At 42.0% G+C, this 27597-nt stretch overlaps 1 protein-coding gene and 1 long non-coding RNA gene across 3 annotated transcripts in view; one reads left to right on the plus strand and one right to left on the minus strand.

The window, feature by feature from the left end:
- Nox3 (NADPH oxidase 3) overlaps positions 1-27597 on the minus strand; it is a 64841-nt gene that overhangs the window by 24352 nt on the left and 12892 nt on the right. Inside the window, exons 6-10 of the mRNA NM_001004216.1 lie at positions 26729-26910; positions 23041-23170; positions 17366-17458; positions 15499-15752; positions 9800-9962 (exon numbers count right to left, since the gene is read on the minus strand). Coding sequence (NP_001004216.1) covers positions 9800-9962; positions 15499-15752; positions 17366-17458; positions 23041-23170; positions 26729-26910 — 822 coding nt within the window. The remainder of the gene's footprint in view (positions 1-9799; positions 9963-15498; positions 15753-17365; positions 17459-23040; positions 23171-26728; positions 26911-27597) is intronic.
- The window catches only part of LOC120099111 (uncharacterized), a 34280-nt gene continuing 21849 nt past the window's right edge, over positions 15167-27597 (plus strand). The window contains exons 1-3 of one of the 2 annotated variants that reach the window (XR_015645270.1): positions 15466-15791; positions 16775-16953; positions 20500-20887. This is a non-coding gene — a long non-coding RNA (uncharacterized LOC120099111). Of the gene's footprint in view, positions 15792-16774; positions 16954-20499; positions 20888-27597 lie in introns of those variants that run through there. The other variant, XR_015645259.1, reaches the window with a different exon arrangement.

Here is a 27597-nt window from a genome sequence, read left to right on the forward strand (position 1 = left end):
GAAAATGTCACACCAATGACCCACCGTCTAGTTATGAATTGCACTCTTGCCATCTTCTAAAACCTCATGAGCAGTGGATCCACAATTCACATTTCCCTCAGCATTATCTTCTAAGCTCCCGTGAGATTCATTAAGCTCGGAGCACTCAATGGCTTTTTTAGCCTGGTGTCCCAAAAATAGTAATTAAAACAACAACAACAACAACAACAACAACAACAACAACAACAACAACAACAACAGCAGCAAGAACAATGAAAACTCCTATCAGAGCCTATTCTGCAAAGATGTTCACCGTCTTAGCTTTCTACACTCTAATTTTTTTCAGGTAGAAATTACTCCTGTCTTTGCTTTTGCAGGGCATAGCATCCAGTATCCTTAGAGGTTGTGAGGCCTTTCATGCCTTTGCTTCCTTGTCGTTGTCTTGTGAGCTTTCCCCTCCGTAATTGACTTGTGGAGATGCTGGCCTTTTTGGCACAAGAGGCAATGGAGAGAAAATGCATTGGCCCCGTAGAAGTGCTTCAGGCACACAAAGGAAAGGGGAGACTTTGAACAGAAGAAAGCGCTATTTACTTCGACTCGCTTTCATGTTTCTGATGGTGGGGACACTTACTGTGAAGAGACATCAGAATTCCACCCCTGTACTTGGCCCAGGAGAAAGGACACGGTCCCTGGAAGAACAAATGTCCCAAACAATGGGCTGTGGTGCTGTGATCTGTGCCTTCTCCCCCTTAGTCTCCCAAAAATAAAACAAACCTAAAATCAGCTCTCTGCACAAAGCCTTGTTACAAGAACTCGCGGCAGATATTAGAGGTCTAAAATACCCAAGGTTAAAAGATTGCAGCAAGCAGAAAGTCGGTAAAATAAAGGTTTGAACTTCCGTGGCAACAAGAGCTAGCCCACATTTTTCGGAGAGACAGTGTAGACTCAGGTTTCATAGGAATTCATTCTGAGATCATGGGATTCTCTGCACATGGCCTGGAACAGGTCTTCATTGTTCAGCCCTTTGTGGGCACTTATGGTCTGATCCAACTCATGTACACGTCTGTCACAGAAGCCTGGATCTGAGCTACATACATGATGGTGTGATCTGTCCTGTCTGAACTCCTTTTCATGTTCCAAAACCCAGGCTTCTCTGTAAAGGTTCCCGAGTAACACTTGTGTAATGGTCAGAGTGACCCAGAGTCCATAGAAGATAGATCTTCGCAAAACAAATTATTTATAAACAAATAAAATAAGAAAGGAAAGGCTGCTAATTTATCTTTCTATTTGGCCTCATGGATTCTCCAGTCAGAGTATAATATTTCCGGGGTATACCATCTTAGAAGTCATATATAACAATGCGATTCTTTAGGCCCCAAATTGATTAACCAAGAACAAATGGGGAAGGTATTTATTATAACCCACTGCAAAGAAGGAGAGTGTCCAGGAGGACACAGATAGAGAAAGAAGCACAACACTGCCACTAAACACAATGTGGGCCCCAGGTTTTGTGACCTGTCCTTGGATCCTGGCTTCACCATGCGGGGGCTGTGGAACTGGGCAGGGTGTTTAGCTAAACCCTCTTTTACTGTGCGGACAAAATGTCCATAAACATAGCACCACTCATGATATTTCTGTGAGAATAGATAGTATAGTCTGTCAAGCTTCTGCTCAGTGTCTGAGGCAAACTGTAGCTGCTAAGATATTCGCCGCTATTGGTAGTCACTTCCTGTCACTGGAGAAGTGAGAGAAGTAGGCACAATGTATTTATAAGACAGAGCAAACAGGGACACTGGCCTTTCTTGGTCTTTTTCTCATTATCTAATAAATAATTTTAGAGATGGCCACTGAGAGACTTGATTTTGAGTCTTAGAATTGAAACTTCGGTATGAATCGAATGACTTACTTTTTCAAGAGGATCCCTTCACTAGAGAAAATGCACCCCAGGCTCCGTATGTGCTTAATCCCTGTGGCAGCATTCCGCAGGGGGAATCATCTTGCTACTTTGCCCACGGTCTCTTCCCAAGGAAGAAGACAGTGGGTAGCACTGGGACCCACTTCCATACAGGCAGCTTTGTCTCTACACTGGGCAAAAGACACAGAACACAGGGAAGCTTCATGCCAGTTTGGGATGGAGACTCTGCATAGCAACAATTGTGAAAAATAAGAATGTTTATCCCTGGAAAGACAGAGACTGCAATGCCATTTAGAAAATGTACCATCTCCCCAGTAAATGGCTGCTATTATCTCCCAGGTTCTATTCTGCTGTTGTTACTGTCAGAGTAATCCTGAATGAATATAACAGAGACAAAAAAGTAAAAAAAAAACTTTTTATAAGACTTTCCAACATGTAAAATGTACCACTTTAAAGCAATAAAATTATAAAATTATTTTATGGTATATTAATAAGACTGAGATCAGCTATTGTAAATCATTTTCCTGCCCATAAGATTCTTTTTCTTAAAGCCGCTATTCTGCACGTTATCTATCTCAGAACTTTATTACTATTTTGTCATCTGACCCATGACTAGACATCTTTGTGACCATTGTAATTACAGTTATTAATCCTGCTGGAAGCATTCACCAGTGATTATCTTGATGGTGGGCCAGTATCCCACGAATACTCAAAGTCACCGAAATCAAGTGAGATGCAGCTGGGTGTCGTGGCACTTACTTTATTACAAATGGTACAACTGGTACAACTGCTTCTCTCCTTGGTACACACACACACACACACACACACACACACACACACACACACACGTGCGCGCGCGCGCTCACATTAAAAACAAACATAAACTCAGCTACTCCATCTACTGTGTGAAGGTAATGAAAGGCCATGGATTTGAGACAAGCTTCGGGAAGACTCCTTAGGGACTTACTGGGCTATGTTTAATTTGAGAACTGAGATCAATAAAGGGAGCTCTTAAAAGATATATTTTATTTAAATCTTTTCTTATACGAGGAGAATAGTCACCAAAGCTTATACGTGTAATAAATCAAGGCACTGCAAGGGTTAGGGCTGCCATCTTCCCATAGGACAAGAGTAAGGCCTAGTGGGACACTGGAGTCTTTTGAGGTCACCTAATGAAAGTGGGGTGCCTACCTAGGCTTAGGAGAGGCAAACACGGCCTTGGCCACCCTGCTCAATTGATTGTTCACTTCTGTGACTACAAGAGGTGATCAATTCCAGGGGTGGCCAGAGCTCCAGTGTGATGGAGAGTACAAGTAAATAATTTCTCAAAGTAAATGGATGAAATTAAATGCATTTTTCATTCATTAGAAAAGGGAGCAGGCCCTTCTTTGTTTTATTAATATCTTTAAGCAGAGTATGGATTTTTGTCTTTCTTGGCCTCCTTGCCTTGCTCCCACTGGCCTGTGCTGTCTTTTTATTTGAATTATCTGTTTATTATATTAGGTTGGGAACCCAAAGGCCATTTTGCGCAGGACACACTATAAATACCCATTATCACTGTTATCTATTATTGAGCTGATGAAGAGAGACAATTATGAAGGAATTAGATTATCTCAGCTTTTCTATAATCTATTTTGTTGTATTCTGAAGATTACATATGCAGTTAAGAAAATGAACCAAATCTCCCAGTTGGCACTTCCCTCGGAGCCGTCTACACGGAGGTGATACTAAGAGAACTGAAATGTGTAAGCCGATATATCCATGTCAGCAGCCTCCTCCCCTCCCCATTCACACACGCCTATTTCATTCATCATCTTGACAGTTTGCACAAGCAAACTGTCCTAACTTTTTTCAAGAGTTCTTCTCACAAATTGGGTGTGATGTAGAATTAATCACAGCCGTTAGCCAGGAATCGGAAGACTTTTACCACCACAGGGCCTTTACACTCTGAGCACATGGCTTCCTTCAGGTTGCACCAGAGTCTTCTCGCCAACTCTCACCTCTTCCCTCCCCCCACAGGGCCACCGCTCTTGTCTCTCTTCAATCTAGTGATGGTTACTCTTCTGTGCTAAAAATAGCTCTTCAATGCAGAACAACTTCTATTTCACCTTTTCCAAGCAATCCGCCATTATGCTTATGGATAATTTTCCTCCATAGGTTATTTGTCCCTTCTTATTCACTCTCCATCTTATTATTTTAAATTATCATCATCACTGCTGACACTGACGCCACTACCATCACCACCACCACCACCATCATCATGTGTATGCATGTGTTGGTGTTTGTGTGTATGAGTGAAGATGCATGAGTGTGTGTGGAGGTCAGAGATCTTACCTCAGCTTTTCACCTTCTAAGTTGTTAACTATCAGCATCTCTGGTTTGTCACTCCATACTCTAGGTGAGCTGACCCTTGAACATCTCCGCCTCCCATCTCACAGTAGGAACAATGGAATTCTAGACACCCATGACCAGGCTTGGATTTCTGGGGCTCTGGGAGCTCAAACTCAAGTCCTTATACCTGTGTGACAAACACTTTGTCCCCTGAATGATCTTCCCAACCCACTTTATATGTTGAAATACCAAGTCAGAAACAAAGACATTTTAAAACGTTTGTTTCAAGTAGACAGTTCTTCATTATATCAGCCAAAGAACCAACCTCTCTACCTTTTTGGTTAGGATACTGCCTTTCCCAAGAAGGATTTTAGAATTACATAGCAAGGGAGAAGATGCTACGGTGTAGCTGAATGTAGTGACTTACACCTGGAATCTTAGAACTTAAGAGGCAGAGGCAAGATAATTGCTGGATGCTTGGGGCCAGCCTGGGCCATGTAGTGAGTTCCAGGCCAATCTGGACTACAGTGAGAAGTCCTGTCTCAGAAAGTCAATAGGAGGAGGAGGAGGAGGAGGGGGAGGAGGAGGAGGAGGGGGAGGAGGGTGAGGAGGAGGAGGAGGGGGAGGAGGAGAAGGAGAAGATAATAGTAACACTGGAGAAAAGCTGCAGCAACTTCTCTCCGCTGTACAGTTACAACAACGCTTGAACATGAAAATGCGTATGCCAGATTCTTTTTTTTTTTTTTTTTTTTATCCAGAGGATAGAAATCCTACTTAACCGCAGCTGACAATTTACACTGAAAATTTCAGCTCTGAGTTTCTATGCTATGTTTCTCTCTGCCTGTAATGAACGAGAACAGTCTGGAAGCTGTGGCCTAGACCTAAAATTGTGAAGATGCTGTTAGATAAATACACACCACTTTGCTCTGCTTCACTTTCAAAATTACCCAGAGGCTGTCAGTTCAGTGGAAGAAAGGAACAGTACTTATGTCTCGAAAGCAGGCAGGCAGCCCTGACAAATGTTAGTTGCATAAACCCAATGATAGCTGCACATACACACATGCACGCACACACACATGCACACATGTACACATGAATCTACGTGTATGTATGTATATATGCACGTATGCACACACACACGTGCATGTGCACATGCACACAAAACAGCTTCAAAGAGCAGAAACATCTTAACCCTGCGGCAAGGCAGACCAACCCTTAGAAGTTAGGTCTTAAGCATAATGTCAGCCTAACCTTTGAATAGTATGAGAATGCCACTTCTTTTAACAGAGTATTGAAGTGGAAATCAGAATCGTACACCCTGGTGCTGACCCAGTGGCTCACCAGTGCAAACAGGCACTATGCATTGACTAATGAAGAGGATAGGTCGATTTTATAGCGCTCAGAGTGTGTTCAGAGCAATAAGATTGCTCTATGAATGTTAAGACAAGAAAGGGAGCTAGCTAAGACAAGCTAGAGAGTAGGACAGTGCAAAGGAGGAGAAGGGAGGTGGGGAGCAGAGAAGTTATTTTAAGTCAGTTGTGTGCTGGGTCCCCATGGCAGATGCGAGAGGCTTAACGTGTCGGCACAAGAGAATCTGGCTTATAGTAGGTGCTGAATATATGTTGCGTGAGTGGGCAAGTGAAAGTGAGGCTCACGTGTTATACCCTCTCTGTGTGAAGCATGATGTGACTCGGGTGTCATGGAAACTGGGAGACAGCAAGCCCCCTCTACAGGTGGGTTTTACTTGGTAGACTGCAAGACCATGATGAACAAGGCCTCGCTCTGAGATTCAAACCTACAGTATAGTAGCTACTCTTCTCACCTTGCTAAACTGGTTGTGAAGGAAAGAAAGGCATGGGGCCATCGGGTGCATCTGCAGGTGCAAGTGCTTGTGGTGTAAGTCTGATGATATGGGTCTGATTCCTGCGGCCCACGGTGGATACAGATAACCAACTCTCAATAGCTGTCCCCTGACCGCCACATGCATGCCTTGGCCCCACCCCATCACAATTTGATAATGAAAAAATAACAATTACAAGTGAGTGGCTTGGGTACCAAAAGGACCTAGATCCAAATTCTAGTTCTGCTGACCATCTGCTGACTCTGTGTTTTGTATCCTCCAATGGTAAAGTGAGGGTATTAGTTATTTTAATCAAGACAATCTAATCTATTATTCTTGTTAGCTTTGAGATTGGTGTTTTATTTTGTCTTCTGTAAAATGAAAATAAAAAAATTACTTTAAAAAGCCATGTGATTGTGAAATATGTACAATGCCCAGCTCTATACTGTCTGGGTAGAGAATTCTCAGCAACTCTAGGCTGGATCTGGTAGTTACTAGCAGAACAGCATTTCTGCATTTCACAGTATTCTTCCTTAAAAAAATGTACTCCACATTTGATATGGATTCTTTCTTCTCCATTGGATGGAATAGGAATTCCAGTCTAAAGAGGTGAGTGGAGGCAATGCAGGTAGTGTTTCTTTAGTGATAGCTGTCAGGCAAAGCATCTGGGAGAGCAGAATTCAGATACAGGCTCTCTGGTCAGTAACAGTGGTGCTGAGGAGTTGGCTTAGTCAGTCAAGATTAGCTTGCAGGTGTGAGGGTCTGAGGCCAGTTACCCAGAAAAAGCCAGTAGCACAGTGTGTACCTGTGGTCCCAGTAAGGTAGATGGTTCCCTAGAAGCTGACAGGAAAGATAGCCCGCTCAGGAGAGTCTCAAACAGAGAGTAGAGATGCCTGGAGCTGGTGTCTGGGTCTTTACTCTGCCCTGATGCACGTGTCGGGCACAGAGGCACCTGTAGTTGAAACTTGAATCTACAGGTGCACTTACAGGAACGTGTGCATTCACACGGGCATGCATGTGTGTGTGCACGCGCACACACACACACACACAGACACACACAGACACACATGCTCTTGCTTTCTTGCTGTGTGTGTCTCTCTCTGTGTATGTGTGTGTGTGTGTGTGTGTGTGTGTGTGTGAGAGAGAGAGAGAGAGAGAGAGAGAAAGAGAGAGAGAGAGAGAGAGAGAGAGAGAGGTCCTATAGTGTCATGTCTACTCTGTGCTGATTCTATGGTATATAAAGAACTAGACAGACCTGGATCCTGCCTCTGATTGTCTGTGTATATTTTTGCAAAGGTCCCTCTACTCTTTATAAACATCAGGTTGTGAAAGAACTTTAATTCTTATACTGTGCTGTAGTCTTGAGTGTGAAATGTTACTTGCAGGATCTGGTGTTCTGACACCTAGTCCCCAGCTGTGAAGATCATCTCCAAGACCAAAGGAAAAACAAACGTCCAGCATCTGTCACTTTGGATCTGAGGAGGTAGTCAATTTGCCTCTTCTTTCTTAGTGGGGAAGACACCAGTTTTTGGGTCTTTGGGTTACATTTTTCTCAGTACTTGACAGAACACAGTTCCTGAGTTGGTAGCTGATGAAGGAAGGTTCGATGGCTAAATGGGGTTCGGAAGAATGGGTGGAGCAAGACTTCCTAGGATTCTTTTTCTGCAGACCCAGTCTGAAAAGGTGGCAGAAAACGCCAATCTTCTAGAATATGATGTTGAAGGAGCGTTTCTTAGGTGTTATTTGGCCACAGAATTCCTTTTAGCAGATCACACCATACACCTAACATCCCATAGAACAGACACTGTGTTGCAGGAGGAATGTAAAATGCTTTCTACAAGCTCATGTGTTTGAATGCTCGGACCTTAGCTGTTTTAAGAGGTTGTGGAATCTTTGGGAGGTTGGACCTTCCTAGAAGAGTTGGGTTGGGGGAGGAGCTTAAGGCTGGGTCCAGCTTCCTTTACAGACTGGGCTTCCTGGTCTGTTAAATACGAGTAAGCAGCTCTTGTGTTCTCTCAGTGCCTCAGGGCCACTCACTGCCACATTTTCCTTACCATGATGGACTAAATCCTCAATTGTGATCCAAAGTAAGTGCTCCTTCCCTTGTTTCTCGACAGTTATTCAGAGCGGTATGAAGAAGTAATGACTTACACTGGGATCCACTTATTGACTTTAGCATCTTCCTTAGGTCCAGTAGGAACCCATGACCAAGGGCCACACAGAGCAGATACGGGCCGGCCAGGATTAGCTCTAAACTCACCAAGTGCCTGCTTCCTCATGCGTTTCCATACATTATGTTCACAGGTTGTGCTGGCTAGCTTTTTTTCCAACTTGATACAAGCTGGAGTTAATTTGTCAGAGGAAATCTCAATTGAGAAAATGTTCCCACTGGCTTGGCCTGTGAGCAAATTTGTTCCCTATTTTCCTAATTTATGACTGATGTGGGAGGGCACAGTGCACTGTGGGTGGATATATAGTCCTGGGTGAGCAAGCCAGTAAACAGAATTGCTCCTGCTTCAGGTCCTGACTCCAGGTTCCCCTGACTTCCTGCCTTGACTTTCTTCATGGTGGACTATTACATGGAACTTTAACCTGAAACAAATCTTTTCCTCCTCAAGCTGCTTTCAGTCATATTATTTTGTCATGGCATTAGCAACCCTAAGACAAACATCCAACTTTTCTCTGCTATTTAAGTACCCCATGAAGATCTTAAGAGGGTTTAGGTTCAGAGAACGAAAGTCCAGAGTGTGGCATATCAGCAGGATGAGTGCTCTGAGCTGAGGAGAACCATCCCTGATCTTCATCGACTGCCCCACGTTGTCACTTCTGAGGGGAGAGAAGGGTCTTTCTGTGTAACTCTGCTGTTGACCTAGAGGCTGGATTTTCCAAAATACCAAGTCTCATGGAGAATATGGAGTTGACGCCATAGGCAGAATATAAGTGAGCTTTTTTCTAAGTATTTGTTCTTTAGGCTCATCCATCTCTCCCCCAAATCACTAACTGTCAAATTGACCATAGGAGCCAAAGAAAGGGTTATCAAAGCTTCAACCACCTGGCTTCTCTTTGAGTTTTGGACTTTGTAAGGTTCTTATCAGCCTATGCATCAATAAATTCGTGTATCTTTTCTTCTGTTAATGTGTCTGCCAATTATCAAACTCTCAAAGGATGGAAGAGAAGGTTCATTTTACCCTGACAGGGTCAAAGCATGAGATGGTGTCTCATACTGGACAGGACAAAGGAATGGAGAAGCTTAGTTCAAGGACATACAAGGAATCACAAAGGGGGATTTGGTACCATGTGCCAACACCATTGTGAGAAGGATAACAAGGTCTATCAGTAGAGGCCACGGAAGGAAGAGGTGGAATTGGATACCTGCAACCACTGAATGGAGCTAAAGAGGCGAGGAGGAAGCTGCCTGTTAATGTGACTAACTGCAGCCCAGTCACATAGCCATTTGCAGCCTGTCCACATTTTATCGAGATGAGCAATTACATGTCCTGTAATGGCAATGAAGCAATAAAATTTATGTCTTGTCATCTTTAACAAGATTAGACATAACCCTGCTCATAAATGTAACACTGAATGGAGATTTTTAAGAACATAAGTATAGTTAAGGATCCTTGAGTTTATCCCTCATAGTTAATTAAAATCCTCCCCAAGAATCGGCAGAGGAGAGATATAAGGGTGTTGAACCTTTCACTCCATGGAAGGGTGACCTAGTGATTTTTCCATACCTTGCTCAGTCCAGGCAGACTCTGTGATTCACAACACTTATACCACACAGACTTCAGAAGAGAGGCGAAGGGGGTGACTCCAATTCCTGTTGCAATGCACACGCTCACAGGGTAGTGAAATACATCTGCCAGAGAGCCTCCGAAGGGCCCGTCCACTGCCAGTCTGGAATCATATAATGCAGTTCGGTTGATCTTCTGAATGTTTCCCTCTTGGACACAAAGACATCCCAAGCTTTCATTGGGTGGGTCAGCAAATATGGGCTGGAGGTTACTGGGTCATTTAAAGATTCTCTCTTTGGGGAGGGGGATTGGACAAATTGGTTAGTTCTGTTCAGTGCCTGAACCTGTATAAATAGTCAAGCATGGTAGCAAGCTCGTAATCCCAGGCTAGGGAAAACAGAGACAGGCAGATCCTTGTAGCTGTCTGGCAAGCCAGTCTATCCTAAAGGCACATTTCAGGCAAATGAAAAACTCTGTCTCAAAAGAAATGAGTAGAGAAGTAATTAAGGAGGCAACCTGACATTGACTTCCAGTCTTCCATGAACATGTGTACTCACGTGCACAGACTCACACATGAGTACACACACACACACACACACACACACACACACACACACACACACACACGACACTCTATTCAGACAGCTAGGGGCTGTTCCCGGAAGGCACATCTTGCCATCTACTCTTCCATATCAACATGGCTTGCTGCTTTTAGAGTTCTGGGAGCTCCTGTTAACTGTGAGCATCATGAAGCCTGCAGGAGGAGCCTCCATGACGGTCTTTCCCTCAGCTGCCAATCGAAGCCAAAGGAGATACTCCAAGGAGGCTTAGAAAAATTGTCTTTTCTTTTCATGGTGACCCCCCACACCCCACACCCCACATTTCCATTTGTTTGCATGTTATTATATATTTATATCTTTTTAGTCTAATGGAGGTGGTTTGTCCAAAATAAATATAATTTTGAAATAATTTGTCAGTTAAGTACAACTTGTAAACCTCATCCTTTATGCTCATCAGCCCAGGGGCAGTAAAAAATGTTTTCTCTCTCCTTAGCAATTTTTTTTCAATGGTAAAACATACTTTTAAAATAAATAAGATGTTCTTACACAGTCTGGCCACTTGGGTTCTTCCCAGTTTCTTTTCCCCGATTCTCCATGTTGGCTTTTCTTGTATTACCTAAATACTGCACAGTATTGTCTTCTAACATACAACATCTTTCCTATAGAATACGTAGCTGTAATTTCTGCTCTCTCCTTACTTGCATACATGACACCTGTCCTCTAGGTCCTGTTAATCCTGTATTTCCCCAGGCAAGTCTCCCTGGAGCTCTGTGACTGGGAGAAATTCCCTCACCTACCCTTCCTTACTGTAGTTGAATATTAGCATCTGTACTGTAGGTGCTCGAGATTTAGTCATGTTTATCGTGACCTCTAAGCCTCCAGGTCTATGGATGTGGGAAACAGGTCTATTTTTGCTCATTGCCTATTTGGTGCCCTGCTAACGACCCAGTCTGGAGCTGTTCAATAATAATTTGCTGAATCAATTGTAAAGGGAGATATTTAGAGCATTTAAGTAGGTAGAATGTATTAAATAACTCCTACTATTCCAAAAGTACACATTTACATATGAACAGAGATATGCTAATGGAAAGGTTTCTAAGTCATTCCTAACCAGTCTCTGAGGAGAACCTGTCACCTGGATGGTGGGGGTGGGGGTTAGCCCATTTGGGCTTTAGTATGTGTTCATGAAGGTTCAAATGGATTTATTTAAAAATATTCTATATCCCAGACTTCCTAATAATTCAAATGAACTCTCCTTGAGTTAATCTTAATTAATAAGGCTTAATTACATATTGATATATGGAAATCAAAGAATAAAAATAAAAGGTCATTAACCAGAATGTGCTAGTATCTTAGCCCACTTAGATTATTTTATAAATAATTAGATAAATAGACAACAAAGACTTTATCCGTTAAGACATCTTATTGTTGGTTATTTTTATAATTAATAACCAGTGATTTATTTGACACAAATTTTTAAAAATATAGCAATTAAATTCAGAGGAGACCTATGTCTCAAACCCTACAGAAATACATATAACTTTCTTTTTTTTGCCCCATTAGTTTTTCAATAATTTATTTTTCCATTCACTTTACATCCTGATCACAGCCCCCTGCCTTCTCTCCTCTTCACTCCACCCTTAAACTTCTTTCCCTAATTGTTCTTTCTTCTTCTCTGAGGAGAAGGGGAGCCTCCCCTGGGTACCACCCCACCCTGGGACATTTAGTCCCAGCAGGACTAGACACATCCTCTCCCAGTGAGGTCCAGCTAAGCAGTCAAGGTAAGAGAAAGGGCATCCAATGACAGAGGAAAACATCAGAAAACGAGAAGATTTCCCATGCTCATGGATTGACATAGTAAAATCAGAAGCAATCTACAGAAAAAAATATATAAGATATATATATATATATGCTTAATTATTTAGGATTGAGAGCTCTTCTGTGCTCCTGTCTGAGGCCTGTTCATACTCTGATGTCAACTCGCAAGGCACTTTTGTCATACCAGGGGCAGGGTTCAGTTTGAGACAATTCTTCACTGAAATCTGTGAGGATCTTACCTTTTGCCCTCTTTAAAATATATTTTATATCTTCTTTCCTATGTATCAAGCTTTGACACTTCATTATTTGATTTATTTTGGAGGGGTGGACTACATTTCTCTCATCCTTACAATTGGAAAAGGTAATCTTTGGAATGTTTTTCTTTCACTTTATAGTATGTGTGCTGTGACTATGTGTGTACACGGGAGTATGTGTGCTGTGACTAAGTATGTACATGGGAGTATGTGTGCTGTGACTATGTGTGTACATGGGAGTATGTGTGCTGTGACTATGTGTGGACATGGGAGTATGTGTGCCTGCATATGTGTTGGTATGCGTGCATGTGTTTGTGCATGCCTGTAGAGGCTAGCGGTTGACGTCAGGTGGCTTCTCCATCTTGTATATCTACGTTGGATCTTAAATTTGAACTAACAGCTCACAGATTTGGCTAGTCTGACTAGCTGGCTGGCTCCAGGATTTCCCGTCTTTATTCCCTGAGCACGGGGTTTGTGAGTGAGCTGCCCTGCTAACCCAGTATTTATGTGGGTCCTGGGGATATGAATGTGCGTCTGCATATTTACATGGCAAACTCTTTACCTGCAGAACCATCTCCTGGTCCTGGATAAGTTCTAGCTGTTGAGGTTACTCACATGCCACCTCTTTGGTTTGGACCCCAGGATTTTAATGTGAAGTAGGAGGTTATTGATCTTTCTTGCTTCTTGGTGCTTCATAACATGAGGGGATACCAACACTTCCATTGGTATCTTTGGGGCACTTTACCATTCTTACTTGCAACCAACTATGGTAACTCTTTCTGGGCATTTACGTATTGTGCCAGGGTCATTATTGAACATAATAGCTAACCCTATGCAGAATATTAAGAGTTACTGTGATCTCCCATTTAAGTATAATTTAAAAATTTTTTTTCTCATGGAATTAAACAGTAGAATGATGGTTAGGTGGGGAGGGTTGGGATTCGGTAGAGTGGAGTGAAAGATGTCATAAAGGGAACATAAGTACAGCCACATAGGAAGGGTGCTTTGAAGAGATCACATTGTATAGCAAGGTGACCATAATCAGTGACTATGTATTATAATCTTAAACAATGCAAAGTGAGGAGACATTAAGTATTCTCATTGTGACAGTGTTAACTGTAAAGCAGTATATTCACTAGATTAATATAATGAACATACATAAACATAATGCACATATGAAACATAATGGACAGATATAAACTCAATGTGTGCACACACACAACGTACATCTACTTCAAAATCATATTCTAGAAAGTAAGCACATTTAATTTCAATCTATCAGTTATAGAAAACTAGGGAGGCTAAGAGGGTTATATCAATGATGGACAAGGGGATGGAGCAGATGTGTTCAAGGCCCTGGTGACCAGATCATGTCAGATGTCCCAGTGTCACTCCACAGGCAAGAAGCAGCACACAGTGCTTTCTGTAGATTGACTGAGAAGTAATTGATTAGCCAAGGGAAGGGCGTTTGACAGGCCAAGTACCTGGATACACACAGAGCAGAAGCAAGGATAAATACACTGAATTGCATTGTCGTGAGTGTATGTGGTGTGTGTGTGTGTGTGTGTGTGTGTGTGTGTGTGTGTGTGTGTGTGTGTGAGAGAGAGAGAGAGAGAGAGAGAGAGAGAGAGAGAGAGAGAGAGAGAGAGATTGAGATCTCCTATTCCTTCTACATTTGTTTCTGATTTTAGGTATTTTCAGTTTTTTAATTTTTAATCTTGGAACTCAACAGCATTGCTTATCCTTCACCACTTGTCTTTGATAGGAAGGCATCATTTATTCCACCCCTAGAGAGAGCCAACGTGACATGTTTACAGTTCTGCCTTCTCTGGGGAGGGATAATTTCATCTCATGTTTACCCTTGCAATGGCGCTTACTTTGTAATCCCAAGAGTTAAAAGAGCTAAAGGATGTACATTGGGTGAAGGTGTGAACTTCTATCTGTTATGTTATCTTTATGTGTCTGACATCTTTGTAGGCCCTGGTGATACAGCAGGATGATGGCAGCATCCCATCTGCAGGAACTCCCATGTACTTACTTATGTACCACTCTGTTTTTAACTAAATAAACATGTGGTGCCCAGTGTCCCCCAAGAATGGCATAAGTAGGCATAATTTTTCTCATGCCTCATTAAAATATTTTGTTTCTAATGCATTTTTCTCATCTTTGAAAAAAAGATTTATTTATTTTATTTATATGAGTACACTGTAGCTGTTTTCAGACACACCAGAAGAGGGCATTGGATCCCATTACAGATGGTTGTGAGCCACTACGTGGTTGCTGGGAATTGAACTCAGCACTTCTGGAAGAGCAGTCAGTGCTCCTAACCACTGGGCCATCTGTCCAGCCCCGTTTTCTTGTTTTGGGGGGCCCTACCCACGGACTTCAAGTACTGTTGGATAGTCCTATAGGAGTGGGAATTAACTTGTGTGTTCACTTAAAGGAGGCAAGGCATGATCATTCACACAGTGACTTGGGTCAAACGTGTAGGCTTTTCTGAATAGGGTAGTGGTATGGCCAGAATCATGCCTCTGATTCGTATAAAGAAGTCCTGACTCTAGGACCTTATATTGTGTATCTGGAAAGAGTGCTGCAGAAATGAAGTGTCTCTATGTAAGTTTCTTATATGTTACTCTGCAGTCATACAGGAATGGTATGGGTTAAGTCCAGCATGAGCAGAATAGACTCTCCTTCTTCTGGAGACCAACCTTTGCAAACACAGGCTAAAACCTCAGTCTGTGGTGGGAGAGAGCTTGCAGAGGGAGCTTTCTGACTCATGACAGGCTGTACATAATTAGACTAGTGCTTCTTTTGGATCTGGAAAGGAAACTCTTCCTTCTCCCTGGATCACTTCCTACTTTTGTTGAACATTTATTTATTTTTACAGAAATGTACTTGCTTCTCCTAAATTATACATTTGATGAAGACTCTCAATTTTTTTAAACGAACTCAAGTTTGCAGCTTAATATAAAGCTATTGCCAAATTGAACAGTTTATTCATGCATTTAAATCTTTTCCTCGTTTGAAGTAGCACAGCTTGACTATAACAGTGACCTGGTCGTCTCACCTCGGCATGCTACAGAGCTCACTGGGAGCCTGTCCCTCTGCTCCAAATGCCTTCAGTAACGCCTCTGTCCAGTCTCCTGAGGCTCGGATGTGTACACTGAAGAAGTCCTCCTGGGGAGCAGACGTGAGAGTGAAGGGGTGCCACTCCAGCGGGGAGATGGATGGGCACTGGATAAAGATGTACTGTCCGGGCGCCATCTTGAAGTCACGCTTCTTCATGTGAAGTTCCAGGACTGCAGATGGGTGACTCACCACCTACAGCAGAGCAAGATAGCCGATGGGATTCTCATTCAGGTAAAACAACGAGAGCACATTCTTCATTCCATGCAAAGTCTTTAATTGGCTTTTTAATTTTTGATGTATAATTTGTCACCACTTTCATACCTAGACTTGCAATTTAGGTGATAATAGAGTTCATTGTGCAGGGTGCTGCGCTTGACTTTTAATAACTGTGCAAGGAAGCAATATGGCGGGCACATGACTCCATGCCCCACGTGACCAAGCATCCCTGAGCCCAGCTAACCATTCCGAATTGAATATAAGCGGTCATGGATGAATATCCCATAATTTTACTTGAGCTTATTAAAATAGTTAGCATATCATCTTCACTTAACAAAAATCTGGCAATAATTTGGGATTTTCTTCATGCTGAGGGGAAAAAAATAATGATCTATCGTATCTCCTCAAAATGTTTCATTTGTTCGGTTTGACTAAAGAATGTCTTGGTGCTGAGCTTTTGGTATAGGGAGGCTCTGTGAAGTTTCTCCAAGAACTTTACACTAACAATTCCTCTGAGGGAAGGAGCATTTGTCTTTCATATATATCCATTGCTTTATGAAAAACTATCTGCACACCTTCACGTCTTCTGAGGTAAATGCATATGAGAACACCACCAAGCACGTGAACACTGGTACGACACTTTTCCATGTGAAGTGTCCCTCACAGCATTTTAATCTTTAGTTCCAGATTTCTGCTCGCCCTCCTGACACTGCCTCTGAAGGAACTACTAAATGTCTTCCTCCTGACAGATCTAAGTTCCCCCACTTGTTCCAGTCTGGATTGACCTCCTGTGGTTCTAAGCTTGAGCTCAGTAACATGGAAACCCATAAAAGCAGAAATAGGAAGGCCTTCCATCCTCTTTCAATGTGACAGTGAAGGGTGCATAGCATTCTGTTAAAACTGCACTAGCTAACACTCAGGATGGGGTAGCATGCTTTGTATTTTTGTTAACCTGCAGGGTACGTTTTATCTGGCCATCTGTTCCTATCTTCCTCCAGCATGAAGTAAAAACAAAAGAGCCACAAGTTTGAAGAGCAAGGCAGAGAAGTCCCTCCAAGGTACACACCACTGAGCAGGATAGAACAGCATGACACTGCACCATTGCCATCTTGAACCTTATAGCATCCCTTGAGACTCTGAACCTGTGGTGGCATTCCCAGCATGTGCTCAGCTCCCGGTAAGAATGTATATGCTTGAAGCTGTGTGGATGCGATGGTGCTGGCATGTTTGGGAAATCCCACCGATGTGTGCTATTTGAAGTTACTACGGTCAGTGTAAAGCATTCTTAGTAGTTTCCTGTCTTTTCCTCATGAGAGAGAAACCATAATAAAGAGAAATATGACTAACTCCGATGCCATACTATAAGCCTTTATCAGAATTCTGAATACCAGCATGGAGCCTTGATCCCTGTCTCCAGTAAAATTGGTCACACTGAAAGATGCTCCCGATACAAGCAATTATTAGACCAGAAGATGAACCTCTAAATTACAGGCAGTTCTGCAATAAAAATGGCAAATTAAAAACTTGGGCTAATAAAAAATTTTCATCTACACTCAGGCTTTTATTCAGACATAAAGCTACACACATACCTTGGTAATGACAACTTCTTGGTGAGATCTCCAGAACCTAATTATTATTTCACACGCATACAAGACCACAGGGCCCAAAGTCCATTTCCAGGCCTGCAGAGATATGGGGGGGGAGGGAGGGGGAGAGACAGAAACAGAGAGAGTGAGGGGAGAGAGGGAGACAAAGAGAGGCAGAAACAGAGAGAGGGAGGGAGAGAGGGAGAGAAAGAGAAGGGGGAGTCAGAGAGAAAGAAGGAAGGAAGGTGGGAGAGACACAGAGAGACAGACAGACAGAAAGAAAGGAAGAAAGAAAGAAAGAAAGAAGAAAAGAAAAGAAAGATAGTAAGAAAGACAGTGATACAGAGAGGTATGTTAAAATAGAGTTCAAAATTTCTAATTCAAACCATATCAATCTGTAGCATGATGGGACTAAGGTATTTATTTCCCTTAACATTGGCCCAGCTATCAACAACAAAGATGTCTGCATGTACTAAATACAATAACGCTTAATTATTCCTTAAAGTATACAAGCTTATTTAAGAGATTAAATTCTCCTCTATTTGTTTTTATGCTTCCTTGATCAATGATGCCTTTATGTAATTAGAAATAATTGAATTTGCAAAGAAATAAGAAATCAGATTGATGTTTATGTTATGTATGATCGGGCCATAAATGCTCCCAAACAGTCAAAGTCAAAGGCTTATAAAAAAAAAGAGCATTTTTTTCAGCCAACATGCAGAGATTCAAATAGTAGTTTTGGGAGCCATTAATGCCTCACAACTAGGGGATCTGTCTGAATACAGACACTCACATTGCCATGACCCCCTGTGTGTACCTCTACCTCCTATGTTGTGTGGAATTTAAAAAAATCAAGCTAGATTTTTTTTAACACTTTGAATCTCAGAGGATCAAACAAAGGCATCAACAATTGTTTGGAGAGATATGATTAGGAACATTTTCATGGTTAAAAATGTTACTTACTACTTTAACTTTTTGAGTATAATCTGCATTATAGATGGCACTTTTTTTGTAGCCTACTCTTGCCTCAGGTGTTACATGTAGCACGTGGGGTCTTTCTCCAGTAGACAGGAAGGATGGGAACATAATTTTTGTGGTTCAGTGTCAAACAATCGTGCAAGGTATAGGATAGCCTCTTTGTTTCACAGACAAAGAACCCGAGGCTCCATCTGATCAAATGTCTCCTTGGACATGATAAGGCATCTGGTGAAGAGGTGGGCTTGGGTGGACCTGTACACAGCCTCTGTTTTTCCAGGGTTCCAGCTGCCTTGCTTAAGTATAGCATACAGCAGAAATGGAGTCCCACTACTTACTGCCTAACACCAGGGTCCGTTCAGAGCTTTGCTTTGTAAAACATTAGCCTCCTGAGCTTACTGAATTTTAGTCTGTCAAGGGCTTCTTTTTAAAAAAAATGTTGCTTTAATCTTATAGAATAACAAAACAAAAACAAACTCTGGTTCTCTGGGAATCAGTTTGTGTTACCTTGGGAGGCTGGGCTGGATCTCAGAGAGAGCCTCACTGGATCTCAAGGCTTGGAAAGGGTTCTTTTTTTTTTTTTTTTTTTTGTTCTTTTTTTTTCCGGAGCTGGGGACCGAACCCAGGGCCTTGCGCTTCCTAGGCAAGCGCTCTACCACTGAGCTAAATCCCCAACCCTTGGAAAGGGTTCTTAAATTTCCCCTTTGCCATTTTAAATCTACCATGACCTTGGCTCTTCCATAAGATCATGGGAGCAGGGAGGGCACCTCCTTCCTTTGAGTTTGTATGTTCTTTACACTCTGTCTACTCGTTATTTCCTCGTAGCGATCTATCTAGCTCCACCTCCCAGTTCACAAGCTCTTTGACATAATTTTCTAATTTCTTTTGAATTAACGTTCCTCTTGTTAATTCCTTTCTGTTTTCATTAGTCTCAGCTGTTTGCAGGATCTCTGTTTTCGCCTATCAGCTCTTTCTGCTTCTTTCCTAAGGGCCTCTTGCTTTCTTGACAAAGGCTAGGACTTATTCGTAACACAAAGCACTTTTACCCAGTTACTCACTTCTGCCTCAGTGGGATTCAGCAACACATTCAGAATGGTGGGGAGGATAAATCCCTTTGTCCACTCGTGCAAGGGTAAGGCAGCGAAGATGGTCAAAAAAGGCAAAACAGAGGACATAGCAGAGGATGGAGGTGGACCACGTAAACAAAGCCAGAGCTTCCTTATGCTTGAAAGTATTTTAAGAAGTGGTTTGGGTGTTTAGAGGAATGCCGGTAAGAGTTCTTTCTACATGAGAGAAAGACTTGCAAAGATATTCACATAGCCTTTGTGTATTTTCACAAATAATCTTCCATATCCATTGGAGAACACACATTTTAAACACACACTTTACACATCACATAGCTCATTTTGGTGGTGTCAAATCAGCCATGGCCTCTGATTTCTCCACATTGATGAAATGGAATGGGTTATTTTTCTTTCCATGGTTAGTCAGGAAGGAGAATGTAAGCCATTAATCCTTGGCTCTATCTCTATTCTACTATATAAATTGCTCCGAGAGGAGATAGGGAGGCTTATTTATACTGTGATACTCCCAGAGTCCCTTGGAAGTTCAGGAGCGAGGGTGAGTACAGCCAGTAAGTGATGTGAGGAAAGTGGTCCAGCTGTGGGGATCAGCAGCAGCACAGACAAGCCTGAACAGATGGGGAGACCATGCTCCCATCTTTCATCCTGTATAATCAGATACGTGGTGAAGTGTGTGTGTGTGTGTGTGTGTGTGTTTGTGTGTGCATGCGCGCGCGTGCATGCGCGTGCATATGTGCGTGCAAGGTCAACTTTGGAGAGCATCTCTCACTGGGACCTCAGGTTTACAGATTAGGCTAAGGGATTGGGCGGTGAGCTGCAAGAATCTGCCTGTCTCACCTGCCAGTGTTCAGATTACACGTATTCTATACTGTGGCAGGCTTTTGCATGGGTACTGGGGACTGAATTTTTGTCTGCATACCTGCATACAATGTTCTTTATTGGCTAAACTATCTCCCTGGCTCGTATCTTGGGCTTTTTTTCTAATATTTGAATTTTGTATTTTTCAAACTGGAAGACGATTGGAGAAAATTCTCATTGAAGTTCTTGCCGAGCTCTTAAATGTTTTGGGTTTATTCACAGAGATAAAAATGGTGCTGGGAGCATGAGCTCACAGATAGCAGCAGAGGACTGTCAAAGGAAGCCTTGGAAGAAGGTTGGGAAATCAGAAGGAGTGCCATAGCACGTGGAGAAGAAGTGTCACAGCTTGCCACAAAGTCATGAGCTTTCTATGCATGGTGTGGCTCTGCTTGGAGTGCCCTCTGTGTCAGAGGCAACCCTTTGAAACACCCTCCACCCCACTTTCTCCATCTCTTAAAGGGTCAGAATTGTTTAGCATGTGAGCTTTTATTAGTATTGAAAATTCATATGACTTCTTAGCTTTCTTGTTCCAGTCTCCAAAAATGTGCCGAAAACCATAGTGCAGCAGATGCATCGTAACGGAAATAAAATCGTGTTGATTTAACAGCAATAGCAATGCAACTCCATTCCTCCATTTTTAATCCTTCCAGAATGTAAGGGCAGGCTGGCTTTGATTTTATTTTATGGGTGTGGTCATGAATAGATTATTGCCATAGGCAATAAACTCCCCAGGGCAGGCCCTCATGTCCAAGTCCTGTGCTTGTCTACTGATGAGCAAGCAGGAGGGCACACCATTGGTAACATTCACTGATGGACTCCACCCTCCTCCAAGCTTTCCCTCTTACCATGAATATTATCCCACTGAAAGTGAAAAAACAAAAGCAAACAAATAACAAAAAAATTAAAAATAAAAGAAAGCCAGAGTCCTATGATTATTATCTACAGGGAAATGAGCTAATTTCTTGGCTAAGAAAGACCAAACAGTTTTTGAGACTAGACTGACTGTGTGAGCATCTGTCAAATATGCAGGTTTGTGTGCCTGTGAGATTGGGGTAGAGACTAGGGCAGCAGATTTCTCTGGCTCAGACGAGGTGACAGCAAAAAATTCTCTGATCCAACATTGCATCAGCCGACGACTATTCTACAGATAAAATCTTCATTAGAAAGTGCCCCAGGAAAGAGAGGAAACAGGACTACCTGGAGACTTGGTAAGATGAGTTAGGTCCAGTGTGGTGGAGCACGGAACCCCTCCCCATCCTTGGAATGCCTTTCTGATTCCGAGTCAGTAAGACATCAGAGGAACTATGGTACAGTCTAGCCAAGCAGTAATTGCACAGCCCACACATGCTTTGAATCAGGACCCATTAAAAATAATGGAAAAGAGTGACACAGTGAGTTTGGGTGTGCAAGGAGGTGTAGCAGGGGAGTTAGCAATAGATGGCCAGGTTCCCCCTCTTAATCATAATTAATGCTAGCACACACTGCTGGGAGCAGGCCCTGGTCTGTATTCATGAAGTGTGGGAGAGAATTGATTTTTTTTTTAATGGAGATGCTGTGGCTGAAAATTTTAGAGAGGTATTCATTTTCTTCATTAATATGCAGGCCAGATAGGGGCTGCAGAGAGCTGAGTTTAAGACAGAGACAATCTATACTGGCCATTAAAGGAACCACGGTCTAACGGGCACATCTATTTCATGTCTCTTCGTTTTAAACATTTTCCTAGTACTTTTACCTTTAAAATATGGCACTTAGTTTAGTGTATTTGAGGATTAAAAAATTATTTACATTCTTCTGATGTCTTATATGCTATGATAGCCCATCATCCCTATTTTAAATGATAACACATTTTGGGGAGTTGTTTTCTCCTACATTTTGTTGTCTATTCTTATATTGAGACAAGGTCTCGTGTCTTGCAGAGGGTTAGATTCTCTTGGAACTCCCTATGCTGCTGCTGCTGACCTTGAACTTCTGACCTTCTGTATACTGGGATTACAAGCATGATTTTTTGGGGGTGCTGGTGATCAAACTCAGTGTTTTGTGTATGCTAGGCACACATTCTGTCACCTAAGCCCCATCCCAGCCTCTTCCTACTTTTAGTGCAGTCACTTCATTTATTATCTGTCATATATCAGTTACCAGTTAAACCAAAGGTTTGAACTTTCCTAATATGTCAGAGTCCAGATGGGAGCATTATTCCTGTTCACCTATGTCACTAACTTTGCAGACTGTGGCGTACCCCAAAAACCAGAAAACATTACCTTCGAAATCTGTGGACACTATCATTAAATTAATACTTAAGTTGATTGAATCTATTCTTGGCTAACATTGAAATTAATTATAATAAAAGTAATTGGGCACCCCTAATTCTTTTGACCACCAATAGTTGTAGAAAGAGAGAAAGTAAGCCTAGGAATTACTCCCAATTACTCCAGAGATAGGCAAAGTAATAGCAAGGGTATAGAGGGTGGTGAGCCATGAGGCTAACTCCCTCAGATTCATTACTCTGCTGTTATGAAGTCTTGCAATATCAGACATCCATACTTAAGCCTGAGTAGAATACATTTCAAAGCTGAACAAAGTGCTTTTGGCAGTAAATCTCTTTTAAAATTATCCATAACTCGATTTCTCCATTAGCCCACTTAATAAAGAGTTGGCTTCATCAAGTGGTGACATGGGTGGTTCTTTTTTTCAAGCCTATAAAAGCTCTCGTTATTTTAACTGTGGAGACAGTTATTTTTAAAAAGCTCCTGGATTCACTCTTACCGACGGCTCCTTGCCAGAAAATTGAGGTACAGGGCACGAGGCAGCTTCCTGCCATTCGTCGAAGTGGTCTCTGCAGAAGGTGACATTGTGCAGCCGGAGACTCTCTGGAGTTTGACCTCGAATGATGCGACTTAGAAACAGAGAGAGAGAGAGAGAGAGAGAGAGAGAGAGAGAGAGAGAGAGAGAGGGAGAGAGAGAGAGAGGGGGGGGGAGAGAGAGAGAGACACGGAGGGAGGGAGGGAGAGGGAGAAAGAGAGAGAGAGACACGGAGGAAGGGAGGGAGAGGGAGAGAGAGAGAGAGAGAGAGAGAGAGAGAAGGGAGGGAGGGAGAGAGAGAGAGAGAGGAGGGAGGGAGGGAGAGAGAGAGAGAGAGAGAGAGAGAGAGAGAGAGAGAGAGAGAGAGAGACACGGAGGAAGGGAGGGAGGGAGGGAGAGAGAGAGAGACGAAAAGCACAAAAATGTCAAGCTGATTTTGTGAGATGTCTTTACACAGACTTATACTCTGCAGCGGTTCCAAAACAGCACTCCCCTATCTTGAGACTTGGGCTGTCACTCTTCTCCAGCATCTTTAAAAATAGGCATTTAAAAAAGCTTCTGGTAACTTTGAAGATCCCAGAAAAGAAGTGCCCCTCTGTGGTATCCTGTGTCACATTGAAAGTGTCTATATTAGAGAATTCATAATGAAGGAAGTTGTTTGAACACATCCTTTTGTAGACTGTTGAATTTAATTAGGTTTCATCTCATTCTGATTGCTGATTTGGGCTAATTGGCTAACTTTGTACGATTGGCTTCTTCTGCAGATTGATTTAACTTCTATCCTTCTTAGCTTGTTTCTGAGCACTTAGAAGTTTGAAGTGAATAAGTCAAGAGAGGTGCCCAGAATAATGGTGTTCCCCCCCCCCAGTGACCACTAGCAGGCTTAGCATTTGACAAGGTCAAAACAGGTCACTTTGAAATGTGTCTTTGAGGCTGTATTGATAAATTTAAAAGTAGAAAGAGAAGTCTGAATGGATGGAGCACTAGATAAAGAGTCCTGTAATCCTATTAGCTTGCATCTGTTATACATGCACGACCCACTGACCTTTGCATATTGCTTAGGCATCAACTCTGGGGATGACTTTACAGACTTGTACTCTCACAGCAGGACCAGACACCTAAGTAATAGAGTCCAGGAACTGCTCAGTTCCTGGGTGCTTATGGATAAGATGCACTGCTTTGTTTTGAGAAACTAAGTTCTCATCATCACAGAGATGCTGTGCTCAGCTGTGGAGTAGTGGTTTCCTTGGTTATTATTATATGGCATGGGAGGATAAGAGCACTGCTCTCAGAAACAGCCTGTGTCAGCTGCAATTGATATGTTAGGCTTTGACTCTGTTCCATGCAAGTCACTCAAGCTTGATGACACCCCTTTGTATCAGGTAAGCAGACAATCTGTGAATCTCCAGGCACAAATGATGCCAACCTCAGGTGGTTGAATGATAAATGGGAGCCAGACTGTTGGAAGGCATTAAAAGCTCACTAGTTTGCCTATTATGCAATGATATATGTGGGGAAAAATAAACTTTTTGATATTTTTAACAATATACTTATGGAATGACCTGGGATCTCTTGTAGATAACATGGGGAAAGTTACCACAGATCTAAGGATATAGGTACTGAAATGTATCACATCCACAGTCTTGCATCTACTTGGCATTTTGTATAGAATTTGCAAATCTCTTTTGACCTAAATAGAAGTTGAAGAATATGTCAAGCTGAGAAGATTAAATAGGTTTTTATCCTCAAATAAGCTTTTCAGCAAGGTTGAAATAACTCAACCATTCTCCTTGTGAAATATTATTTGGGCATAAAAATCCTAACTTTAGTCAAGTTCCTGACCATCAGGATGGACTCGTAGTTCAGTACCCAGGGTGTGAGTGCAGAAAATGTGGGTTTTGGGGGTTTCAGGGATACTTACTATGTTAAAAGAGGATTACACTAAGATGTCTAAGGTCAACATACAAAAATCAGTATCCTTACTATAGACTATGAGCAAAGAAGGTGAGAACAAGACTATCAAACATGATATATTTCATCACTCACATTTATTGAAACCAAGTGTGTAAATATGTAGTGTCTCCTAAGACACCTTAAGCATGTTTAATGTCCAGTAGAGTCAAATGATGATACACAGAATTGTGTGTCTGAAATACAGGAAACTAAACCAAATTAAAAATAAACTGAAATAAGTAAAACATAAAAAAAATTATCAAACCTTATTAGCAATAAGATGTGTAGGAATAAACCCAACCAAGGAGGTGAGAGTTTTAAATCTCTGAAGAAAGAAACGGAAGAAGATACTAGAAAATGCAAAGAACTCTCACGTTCACAGGTGGGTAGACTTAATGCTGTGAAGATGGTAACTGTAGTTTTCAGGTTCAGCACAAACTTAATCAAACTCTACATGACACTATTCACAGGAACAGGAAGAAAATTCTAAAATTCACATGGACGCACAAAACAAGAACAACAGCAATAACAACAAGAACTCTAGTTAGTCAAAGCAATGCTGAGCAAATAGAACAATGCTGGGGAAGGGGTTGCCACGCTACATTTCAAACTACGTTACAGAGCCATGATAATCAAAGCAGTATGGCATTGGCATAAAAACAGATACATAGGCCAATGGAATGAAATAGAAGGGTCAGACAAAACTGCACACAATCACAGCTACCTCGCATCTGACAAAGATGCCATGATGCATAATGGAGAACATACAGCATCTTCAGCAACTGATGCTGGGAGAAGTTGGTGTCTACGTGTAGAAGAATAAAATTACACCCGTATGTATTACCCTGCACAACTTCAAGTGGATCAATGGTCACGACGTGAAACTGAAAAATAAGGCAGAATCCTACAAGATGTAATGGAAAAAAACTTTCTGAATGGTACTTCTTTTACTAAGGAAGCAAGGCCAACCATTGACAAATTTGACATTATGAAAACTAAGACACTCTGTTCAGCAAAGGAAAGAATAACGTGAAAGAGGAAATTACAGAGTAGGAGAGAGTGTTTGCTCTCTGTACATTTGATAGGGGATTAATGACCACACGATACAAATGGTTAAAAAACCAGAGTAAAGAAAACAACTCAGGGTTGGGGATTTAGCTCAGTGGTAGAGCGCTTGCCTAGGAAGCGCAAGGCCCTGGGTTCGGTCCCCAGCTCCGAAAAAAAAAAAAAAAGAAAACAACTCAAGTAAAAAAGGGCTATGTATCTGAACAGAGAGATGTCAAAAGAAGAAATGAAAACAGATAAGGAACACCTCAAAGCCTTTGGCATCCTTAACAGAGAAATGCAAATTAAAACTACTCTGAGATCTCACCTTATGCCTGTCAGAGCAACTAAGTCTTAGAAAACAACTGGCAAGAAACGTTGGTGAGGATGTAGGAAAGGGAACCTTCACTCACTGTTGGTGGGGTTGTAACTGGTACAGCCATTATGAAAATAAGTGTGGAGACTCCTTAAGAAAGTAAGATCAGAGCAGCTACACTACCCAGATATACCATTCTTTGGCATGTGCCCAACAAACCTGACATTCTACCCCTCAAATGCTGGCTCAACCATGTTCACAGATGCTCTATTCACAATAGTTAGGGAATCTGTGCACAGAGACATAGATCTGAGCACCCTAATTATAAAATCAGCTTACCCTCCTCCGTGGATGGCCAGACTGATGAAGAGGAAGATGAAGATATGGTGTGTGTACCAGAATAGCTCATAAGAGGACTGCCTGATAAACTCAGTTGAAGAGGTCATGATCAATATCAAAGCCAGAGAGATCACCAGGCCAGTAATTCCGGAGACTGTCATTAATAGCTGAGTGGTTGTACCCTAGAAGACCACGAAGTATCACCAAATTAATATTTTGGATTTTTTACATTTTTGGGATCAGCATTAGAGGATCCAAACAAAGCAATTTAGAATGTTTCATGCCAACACACAGGACATCGCCAAAGTCCAGATACACCTCAAGAAACTAGCTGTGAAAATTCTTCCTTTTTCCCCTGTCTCACCATGGATATTTACTTTGTTCAGACCTTATAAAATGCCATGCCATTAGGCACAAATTTTTCATTTGCATGAGTTAATTTTCCTGTCAGAGCTGCCATTTTGAATTGGTACTAAAGAGCACTGGAAGAACAAAGCTGCAGAATAAGCTCAAATTCGAGCTTTTTAAATTTTAAGATTAAAAATTGTGGCTCACCATGCCTAATTGCATCTTAACATTAATAAACACTTTTTTGGAGGGAGGAGAGGTTCCTTAGGGGCACTCCTAATAAAGCAGTTGCATGCACTGTTCCCTTGGTGGTTATGCCTTGCTCTGGCTTTTTAATTGGAAGGACCATGACTTGCATTTCCTTCACGTAACCTCAGGGGTCCTTGGAATAAGACCTGGTAAAGCCTCTGTGATCAATAAGGGCACAGCTATTCTTATCTGATTGGTACTCCCCAACGAGCAGGATTCTGACCCACGAGTGCAAGGGACAGTTAAATAGCCTTTTAGAATATTAATTGCAA

The sequence above is a fragment of the Rattus norvegicus genome, chromosome 1 (genome assembly GCF_021556685.1).
Source record: "Rattus norvegicus strain SHRSP/BbbUtx chromosome 1, alternate assembly SHRSP_T2T, whole genome shotgun sequence".
Taxonomy (NCBI): Eukaryota; Metazoa; Chordata; class Mammalia; order Rodentia; family Muridae; genus Rattus; species Rattus norvegicus.